Raw genomic sequence first — 10,173 nt, forward strand, 5'->3', positions numbered from 1 at the left:
GGGGCCCGCCCCCCCGGGGGAGGCCGGCGGGGGGAAAGCCAGCACATGGAAGCAGAGCGCCTGTCGCCGTGTCCCTAGCGCTCCTCCTGCCAACGGCGCTGGCTGGGCGGCACAGTCCCGGCTGGCAACGCGGGGCAAAGCCAACCTGCAAGGCAGCTGGGTGCATCGGGATCAGCAGACGGAGGCTAAAAGTATCTGCACGTACCCTTCAGTATTTACAGGTATACCCACCTTTCAGTGCCAATGAATAAACACGGTTAATAGTGCAACATTTATTCAACTGTAAAGACAAAAAAATGCTTAATCTATGCTTTAAAAACTGCTTATTTTGTACAACACTTGGGACAATTCAGGGCAGCTATGATTCCACACGCATGAATTCATGAGACACACAGGAAATCCAACCAGCAGGTTATTTTTTCTTGTAATTTTTGTGAAGTACTTCAGAAAGCACTTAGAGATATAAGTGTGTAGGAATATACTTTCTTCTGAAAAGAATGACCTTTCCTTTACATTCCACTTGCTCATCAGCCTTCACTCAATGCAGCATGCCATGCTGTACAGTTGCTCAATGCATGTTCATAACAAGAAGTCCTAAAAATCACTATCATTTCAAGAACTGCTTTGTAGGTCTATTTCCTGTAACAGCTGTATTATTGACCCTGTCCCCAAATTCCCTGCTGCACAGCAACTATTTCAGAATCTCATCCAGTTCCTTTACTACACATCAACTACTGTGCACCACTAGAAGGGGAAAAAGAAGAGGAAAGATGTAGAAACTTGGCTCATTTGTTAAGAGAGTAGCAGTTACTGCGAATGGGGGCTCTCACTTACATCGGGGCAAGTTAAGATGAATTTTCCACCACACAGCCAGCTCTAATATTCTTTGTCATTGAAATTACAAATTAACTGCAGTGAGGTACCTTCGCTGACTCTATTCAAAAACAGCTGAGGCACAAGAGCCCAGCAGCACCATACTAGCACTGCTCTAGAACCAGCTCCAGCTTGGAAACAATTGTTAACCTTTACAGGCAGGTTGTATCTGTGCAAGTAATAATTCAAAATGCACCTGAGACACCCAAATGGCTTTTCAAGAAGCCGCTTAACACTGGCAAGCGTGAAGGTAGGTGTAAGCCCATTTGGTGAAAAGCCATACAAGTTCCTCTGTGTTCAGTCTGCTGAGTTGCATGGTAACAAACTTCTGGTATCATCTAGGGTATACCAAAGAGTTACCTTCAAGAACGTTTTCTTACCAGGAGCTTGCATCTCTAAGGAAACAAAGTGCCAGCAGAACTGAGTAAGGAAGGATGAAAAAAGCTGTGATAACAGATAACACAAGAATTCCTGTTGCAAAATAACTGAGCAAAGAATACAGTTTTTCTGTCAGCAGGTGGGCTTTTGAGACCCAGGTGTTAATTTGCACGCTTACCGAAAACTCACCTCTGTCTGTGCCAAAAAAACCTGCTGTGAGCGGAGAGTGCCAACCAGGCACAATATTGCTCCACCACCCATCACTTTCCTCTAGATTAAAGTGTGTGTGGTTACAGCCAGCACAGAAGTGCCATACGCTGAACTCCAGCCACAGCAGACTATTTGCCACAAACCCTTTTCTCTGTTAAATAACATGTCCGTCTCTTGAGTTTTCTGTTTCACAGCACAGCTGAGGTTGGAAGGCTCCTCTGGAGATAACCTAGTCCAATACCAATCCCACACATCCCCATGTGTCATCAGGTTTTGAAGGAGCCTCCACAACCTCTCTGGGCAACCTGCTCCACTATCTGGCCACCCCCACAGGAAAAGTTTTTTTGATGTCTAACTGGATTCTTCTGTATTTCAATTTGTGCCCATTGCCTCTTGGCCCATCCCTAAGTCTCACTGAGAAGAGTCCAACTGTTTTTACTCCCCATTCATCATATAATTTATAAACATCGGTAAGGTCCCTCCTGAGCCTTCTCCAGGCTGAGCAGTCCCAGCTCTCTCCGCCTCTCCTCATACAACAGCTGCTCCACTCCTTAATCATCATCACAGCCTTCTGCTGGACATGCTCCACTAAGCCTGAGTCTCCCTTGTACCAAGGAAGCCCAGAACTGCAAAACAGCACTCCGGATGTCTCACCAGATCTGAGAAGAAGGGGTCACCTCCCTTGACCTGCCAGCAACACTCTTCCCAGCGCAACCTGGGAGACCACTGGCCTTTGTTGTAGGCCGGCTCATGATCAGCTTTTTACCCACCATGACCTCCAGCACTTTTTCAAAACTTGCTGGAACACTAGCTTCCTCCTTCAAAAGAGGCCACGCTCAGCACACTGGCATTGCCCAGAGTGTGGAGGTTTCTTCCCCACCACACCCTCACTTCACCCACCTCCAGAGGAGAGCGCTGGCAGGAGTCCCAGCCCACGGCTCAGGCCTGACTCAGCAGAAGGGAGAGGAAGGAAGCTTTTTAGTAGCGAGGAACAAGTTTAGCAAGTTCCCAGGACTATCAAAGAAGTACTTTTACGGTAAACGCTTTACTAGAAGCTCTTATGAAAGCTTTTCTAAGTTGAAAGTGGGAGATTAAAAAAAAAAAAAGTCCAGTTCTTATACTACAGAAAGCAATTTATGAAGAGCGCAAAAAAGCATGCCACTTGAAGTTCTCTTATTTTCCCAGAGGGATGTAGCAATATGAATAAGGCGATGTCTCCCCAGTCAAACCTGCAAAAGTATTCATGTATCACCATAGCCTGTAGAAAGATTATAGTCTTTTATTGATTTCTTGTTTTACAGATTCAGATTTAACTTTCAATAATAAAGTTCAATAAATTGATTCCCTAATCATAAAAACTTGTTTTACACGTTATGTACAGGTACCCAGAGACTACAGCCGTACAGCATGTCACAGCTACACCACAGACCTTCACAGAGAACAAGCCGGGGAGAGGCGCTAACTGCAATGACATACATTCAGAGATCAAGTCGCAGATATGCACAGTGCATTTGGCACAGCTCACTGAAGATTGTCCACACAGGGACAGTAAAATAATCCCAACTAAGTGATAACATGGATTAGTTCAACTACATTAATTCCAAGAGGAACACTTAATTCACAATTAAACTAGCCATCAGGAGAGATTTGATTAAGTTGAATCAAATGCAGCTGAACTAATCATTTTAGTTTCATTAAGCATCCCTCTATAGACCTTGAGATCTGCCTCCAATATAAAACAAGTCTTCATAGTTGAGATATGCAGAAGTTTGAGGACCAAGGGGAGCTCAGGTATTAGAAGTATTCTTTGGCAGGCTGATACAAATATAAAAAATAAATTACTTTTGAGGACTAAACTAAGCTTTTCCCAATTTTTCTCTTTACTACCAGCACCAGAACTGCTTCCGTGACACAGTAACACTTACATATGCTAAGTTAAACACAACCTTACACTTTAATGAAACAAAATTCGTATTACTGATAAACTTCAATACTCAAGATAGCCTCCAACAGGCTATCCGCTCCCCACAAAAAAGTTAAGTTTAACATTCAGGGAGAAAACTTTCCTATGGCAATGACAGAACCCAGGGAACACTGCACCACTATTCATCTCTGCAATACAGTAACTGGCAAACATCAGAGACCAGTCTGCAACAGGCAGCCAACTGTACTCTGAGTATTCCAGCTCAAAGAATGTTATTTGATGTCAAAACCATTAGTCAATTGATTAAACATCCCTTTATGAAGGATGTCTCAAACTTTATGAGATAAAGTTGACCACAGCATTCTCCCATAACTGCAATCTGCTCTCGGTATGACAAAAAACTGCAGCTAAGAGTTTCTGCAATCCGCTTCATAACATTACACCAAGCTGCAACAGTTACAACACACTGTTTCACACAGAAGCAGACATTCATTTAAAATCTGGCAATTCCTTTTTAAAAGTAGTTGTTTTCCCTGCTAGTGACATGCCTATCCTGAAGGAGATAAAGCCAGACTCATTTTGAATAGGGGGAGGGAAAAAAACCCCACCACTTCCAGAATGAAGCATCCAACAGCTCTACAGCCTGCAGGGCAGAAGGCTGCAGTATTAATGTTTGTCTCCAGTAATACAGCTCAAAAGATATTGCTTTGTCCAAATGCTGCTATAAAGACTTTCAATTTCAAATTACTTCCAACAATAGGAATGTAACCCAGCATTCCACAATGAAGACCAATTAGCTAATACATCTACTTAGTTATCTCAGTTTTGAGATATTGTAGTATCACTTCATCTTCTTTCTTTTCTGCTTCGGACTCCCATTCAAACTTCTAATGGGCAATTCAGAACCAACCTAGCAAAAGGCTGAAGCACACTCCCCTGCTGGGTACACCAGTACAAGCAACCATGGAAGTCGACCTAGTGCATTTTGAGATTTTTCAGCAAGTGATGCCAGAGCCTTAGCCAGCTTGTCACCTTAAGTGAGAATTTTATGGGGATAGATACACAAATAATACATAGTACTGTTTATGCTTATTCCCTACAGAAAACTGACCTGATGCTAAGAGAAGTTTCACTCAGGGCTCTAGGAATATTTTGATGTTACCTCTTAAAAAAAAAAAAAAGAGAGAATGAATAGTGCTACACAGACTGCCTAATCCACTTACCGTAGAAGCTCCCATTCTTTTTTACAGAATCTTCTCAGTATTTGTAGCTTCATACCTACTGCTGGCTTAGTCATCACAGCCAAGTAGCAGTCTCTGTTCTCATAGTTAACAACAGAACTGAAGATAAGCCAGGTGATTACCTCTGAAATGCCTGACCACAAAGAATTAAAATGAAGCAAGCTGACATGAGAGTTCTTCCTTAGATTTAAGAACTTTCACGGCATGGAACTCCTATTCATGTTGTCCTGTAGACTTCACAAGACTTAATTCTTGCATGTTCTTTTGGTCACATGAACACAAAAGTAAGGATAATTCAGCTTTGCTTGTAATAACTGTCTATTTCATAAAGGTAATCTGTGAATTTCCCCCTCCCCATAGATTCTCACGCATTCACACAGACTCTCTAGAAAGGTAAGACACTTTATTGAATTTGTTGATAAATTAAGAAAGGACTATGAACCAGACATATGGGTCACAGGTGCTTGTAAACAGACATCAATTCCTTCTCACAGAAAGTCTGACTCCATGTGCTCAGCCAGAAGTCACTTTCCCCAGCGCTGCTCACAGGCTGCATAGTGATGGAGGGCAGAGAAAAAGTCTTCATAGCTGATGTTCAGGTGGGAAGGCAAAGAACTAAGAAAGCAAGTTAGAAAAGTTAAAATAAGCTTCTATAAACACCACATGATTTGTACGGCCAGTCAGGAATATCACTAATTAAAGCAAGATACTATCTGAGTAACCTTGTGAAGTTGTTCTCAACACTGTTACTGTCACTCAACTCTGTTAACTAAACTAGCTGTTGATATCTTGTCACCCTCTAAATCAAAGCCGACCCATTAAAGCATCTAGGGCACTTCAAATTAGTGAGAAAGCTGGGGCAGCACAGGTCTGTCCAGACATTTAGGTGCCCCACGACTGCTCTCAGATTTAAGAAATAAAGCAACTCTAGTCAGTTCAGTTATTGCCAAAATTGGAAAGTAATCCAGAGGCATGATCATCTTACATTATCCTATTTCCCCTACATCCTTAGTTACCCTTAGAAACCTACAAGCCACTCAAAATCCACATAAAGAACACCAACAGAACTAATACTGGACTGCTGAGACTAGGTAGTGACAGAAGTTGTTCCTTAAACCTGAGGAGTAAAGCCTGCTGTTGCCTTATCGTGGTTGAAGGAGCAACAATGAATGTTTGACAGGTTTCATTCAAGAATTTTTAAATATCCTCAAATCAATTTCCAGCCACTTTTGTTTAGGCAGGTCTCCTCTGATGGCTATTTCCATAAGGTAAGTCACATAAGGACTTGTTTAGCTAGATATCATTCCAACCTGTTTCACAGTATTCATAGGTAACTCACATGATCTCTGTCAGTCTGATGTGCCATGGAAGGAATCCTAATGTGCTGTCCACAGGACCAAACTTCAAGACTAAATCAGGATCAGGAAATCCATTTGTACCTGTAAGAACATGTTAAATTAGTTTGTTTTTTTTCCCCAAATTCACCAGAAGATTCATTTTAATTCTAAACCCTAAGGCATCTGCTTTTTCATCAAATGCATTTTTAATGAAGTGAAGCTCCTGAGGACAAGGTAACAATTAAAAGCCCAAGACGACAGGCTGGTCTTGCACCACCTGAACAGGACCAACTGAGCAAAAGCTGAGGCAGCCACTGCAGGCCTAGCTGGACTGTTACTTTTATGTTAGATAGTTTTCAAAGGCTTGGTAAGGTACTATTAGGAACAGTTACGTTGTTTTGAGTAACAGCAAACCTTAATACTGCTGTTTAAACTGACTTGTTCTAGTTTTGTCTTGGCAAACTTGATTTCAGTAGCATAGAACATGCTGTACCGTGACATGCTGTACCTACTACAGTCCTAACTCAACTATGTGGAGTTGAAGTCAAGTAGAGTAAAAGGACTATTAACACAAAAAAAACCACACTTAAGGAAGTTGCACTGAAAAAGAACAAATTGCTATCACAGACCATCAAGAAAACAAGTTGTAAAAAAATACCCTGTCAGATGAATTGTCCGTTTCTCAGCATGGAGCTAGACAGAATTTTAAAAACAACTTTTACTATCAGACTGTTGCAGGTGACATCTTTCTGGTTAGATGAGTAATGAAGAACAGGGAAATATTTTTTTCCTGTTACTAAGCGGACAGATGAGCCATGCCAGGGCAGGGCTAGATAACACTGAAGGACTTCACTAGGTACCCACACTCTTACTACCCATACTTTAAAATCCATCACTGTCATTCCACTAGTGAGAGCATCCTACTGATCTTCTGAGGTTGAAGGCAATCGGTGACTAAACACTGTCTCCCTTCCATATACTTCTGCCATGCCTGAGCTACTCCAGGCTAAAACTGACAAGACAGGCAACAAGAATGAACAGTCTTAGTCCAACTTTCCCTGCTAATTCTAGGAAGTTGATTAGGGCAACACATGAAAACCAGTATAGTACCAAGGGGGACTCAAGAAGGTAAGCTGTTCTTCATGCACCTACCTAGCTCATCTGAAAAGCATTCCAGCAGTCATAACTCTCTTTTGTTATAATGCTGCAATTAGTTATGATTATTGCATGCTATTTCTTGTTACTCCTTCCATTATCCACTAATTCTACAAGTTAACTGCAAGAGTGCTTATATTGCATAATGCCTACCTTTAGCAGATAAAGTTTAATATTGCCTATTTGCTCTGAACTTCAGATGTTATTTCTCAATTCTTTTCTCACTTGTTTAAAACAAACAAACAAACAAAAAACAAACAACAAACCAGTCAAGAGCCTTTTACAAGTTTAAGTTTAGTTGTAGAGGAACTTAACTTTGGGAATAACAGAACAGGAAACTGAAGTCCTAGCAGATTTTGCTCCACCCAGGTTTTGAAACTGAAGCTGGAGATTTCAAAAAAGTTCACATCCTCCCTCCCCACTGAATCATCCCAACAGTAATCCCTTTACCAGAGGTAAAGCAGCTATTTTCCCAAGCATGTGCATTTGTAAGGAAGGATGAAGTATTTAGGTATGAGCGCCTTGTGTCACAATCCAAATCTCATCTCAAAGTTAAGAAAAAATTATAAAGCAAAAGCCACTTATGTGTTCAGAAGCTAGCATGTTAGTATGAAAGGGCTTTGCAGGGAAGCAGTAAATACTTAGAAGTGGGGACTCTAGAGGAAGTAGACAGCTTTACTCATCAGCTGATTCAGTAGCTGAGTACTCCTCAGCTGGCCAGTTCAGCAGCAGGATCTTCAACACTGCAATGGCTTTTCAAACAGGAAAAGACCTTCAGAGCGCCCAGTTAATGCTAATATTTCCTTCTGGTTCCTATCTGAAGGAAAATGAAAATGTAGACTGTAGTATTACTGTCAGAACAGCCTATTCAAAACACAGTACTGTGCTTGCCACTCTGCATCCATTTCTCTACCTAAACAAATCAACACTACAGATACTTTACATATGGAAGCTCCCTCAGAGCTGCTAGAGTTACAGCACTGTTCAAGTTTAGTGTACACAAGATAGAAGGATTTGGGAGCAGACTCTGAAGGAAAAAAAAGGCCAAAAGACTTGGACACTCAAGTGGCAAGAGGAATCTGGCAACATCCCTTCTAGGTCAGGAGTTCTGTGAGGTGAACATGAAGCAGAGCTGACAGCACTACCCTTCTCTTCTCCACATGGGTTTTATAGGGCAACTTGAACAGCCTTAACTGATAGTCATGTTCTTTACTGGGAAGGCATGCGGCAAGTAGAGACAATATTATAATGCAGGTGCTCCCTACTTTGCTGAAAACTAGCTGGTTACCTGCGGCATTGCTCAGAAGCAAGTACTCTTACACTGAAGAAAACTCAAGCTGTAAGAATTAGAGCATGACTGGATTAAGAATCAGAAAAGCCACATGACAGGCTAGAGCCATACCATTTTAGGACTAAACTTCAGTAATTGCATCCCAAATATGAACAGAAAATTAAAAAAACTACATTATCAGTTATTTAAATCAAAATGTGAAAAACCAGAAACTTACAGACATTGTCATGAACACAAACCCTAAAAATACAGCTACTCAAGTACTGCTTTTCAGAACTCACTCTCAACTTAGATCAGTAACTCACAGATGTTTACATTCAATACCTTGCCATTAAGGGTGCACAGAAACTAAATTCGCGTACAACTAAAATGATTAGTTTCATAAACTGCTGCTAAATAAGTCATGAAAGAATAGTTCTTCACCTCCAACTGTCCTCAACATTTAAACCAAGGAAATTAATAAGCAGGACTAGTCAAAGATACTATCCTTAGTTATTAGCCATATAGATTAAGCAGCCTGTCTTCAAAGTTTACAGTTTTGACAGATTAAAAGTCTAGGAGATTTCTCCTTCTGTGCTCAGCTAGCATGCATCACTTGATGAATACCTCTGCTCCATTTAAGACTGGACCTAATACTTTCAACATATCCAGACACTTAAATGCACAGACAGAAGATCACGAACAAATGTTTGAAAAGCTCCTGTTAAACATCACTGGCCAAAATACATACATGGATATCAACTGTGACCAGTTCTTCGCAAAATTAGTTTTAAAGAGGCAATTAGTCATTTCCTTAAACTGCCTTTGGGGTATAGCAGGACAGATGTTTAAGTTACTTCTTCAGGTGCCTTACTAAATACATTTAATAATTCCATTACAGTGAGTAGCTATTATGCAGCATGCTGACAGCAGGGATAGAATTCAGTTTGAAATTAAGATTAAAGTGTCCAACAGCCACAGTAGTTAGTCTTCAGAGCAATTCAGCCAACCACCCATTTGAAAAAAATCATCACTCTCTAAGGTCCAATTACTGGGAGCCACAATAATGTGTCTGCAGACATCTAAGCTGAAGTATACAATCTGAAGCCTGAACCCTGCCAAGCTAATTACAGCTGCAATTAACATGCATGGATCACCTAGGAAAGCTGAGCAACTATTAGAGCTCCATAGCACCACCGGGGAAGTGGAGGCTTGTTCTAAAGTACTTCTCCCAGATGTGAGACTAGGGCAGCCTTGCCCTTTCCACAGCTATAGCATGTAGCCATACACCTCAGTGCAGAGTCAGTAATCTGCATAAATTAGTAATGAAGATAACTAAACTAGTGTGGGTTATACAGCAGCAAAAGATCAGCAAGTGCTCCACCATTTGCACTCAGAGTGGTAGTTAGGCAGCAGTAACAGTTTTAATTGCTGTAACTAGGTCCAGGAAACACTCTCTGCCCATACCCAGGTTTGCAGCATGCTATCTTTCAAGAAGTTAACTTATAATAGTCTACTTCCAGGGGATCCCAGCAGTATTTTTTTCAGAAAGCTCACTGCAGAACATCCCACAGAGGTTGCAAACTCTGAACAGCTGAGACTCTCCATTTTAGCTTAAGGTTTCCTTTTTCTGCTTAAAGAAAAAGCTCAAAAGGGAGTAAACCTGTAAGAAATTTTTAGCAGAAGCCCAAAATCAATAATCATAACTTACCCTGACAGACTAAGCAACAAGATGCACACATTCTAAGCAAGAAATATACAAGAAACCAAATCCATTATGAATCG

General features: G+C 41.1%; 1 protein-coding gene across 1 annotated transcript in view; it reads right to left on the reverse strand.

Moving 5' to 3' along the window:
- Positions 1-5,008: 5,008 nt before the first annotated feature.
- The window catches only part of NUS1 (nuclear undecaprenyl pyrophosphate synthase 1 homolog (S. cerevisiae)), a 13,986-nt gene continuing 8,821 nt past the window's right edge, over positions 5,009-10,173 (reverse strand). The window contains exons 4-6 of the mRNA XM_009883312.1: positions 8,880-8,896; positions 5,966-6,065; positions 5,009-5,241 (exon numbers count right to left, since the gene is read on the reverse strand). Of these exons, the coding sequence (XP_009881614.1) occupies positions 5,151-5,241; positions 5,966-6,065; positions 8,880-8,896 (208 nt within the window). The 3' untranslated portion in view covers positions 5,009-5,150. The remainder of the gene's footprint in view (positions 5,242-5,965; positions 6,066-8,879; positions 8,897-10,173) is intronic.

Source organism: Charadrius vociferus, unplaced genomic scaffold (assembly GCF_000708025.1).
Source record: "Charadrius vociferus isolate BGI_N301 unplaced genomic scaffold, ASM70802v2 scaffold230, whole genome shotgun sequence".
NCBI lineage: Eukaryota > Metazoa > Chordata > Aves > Charadriiformes > Charadriidae > Charadrius > Charadrius vociferus.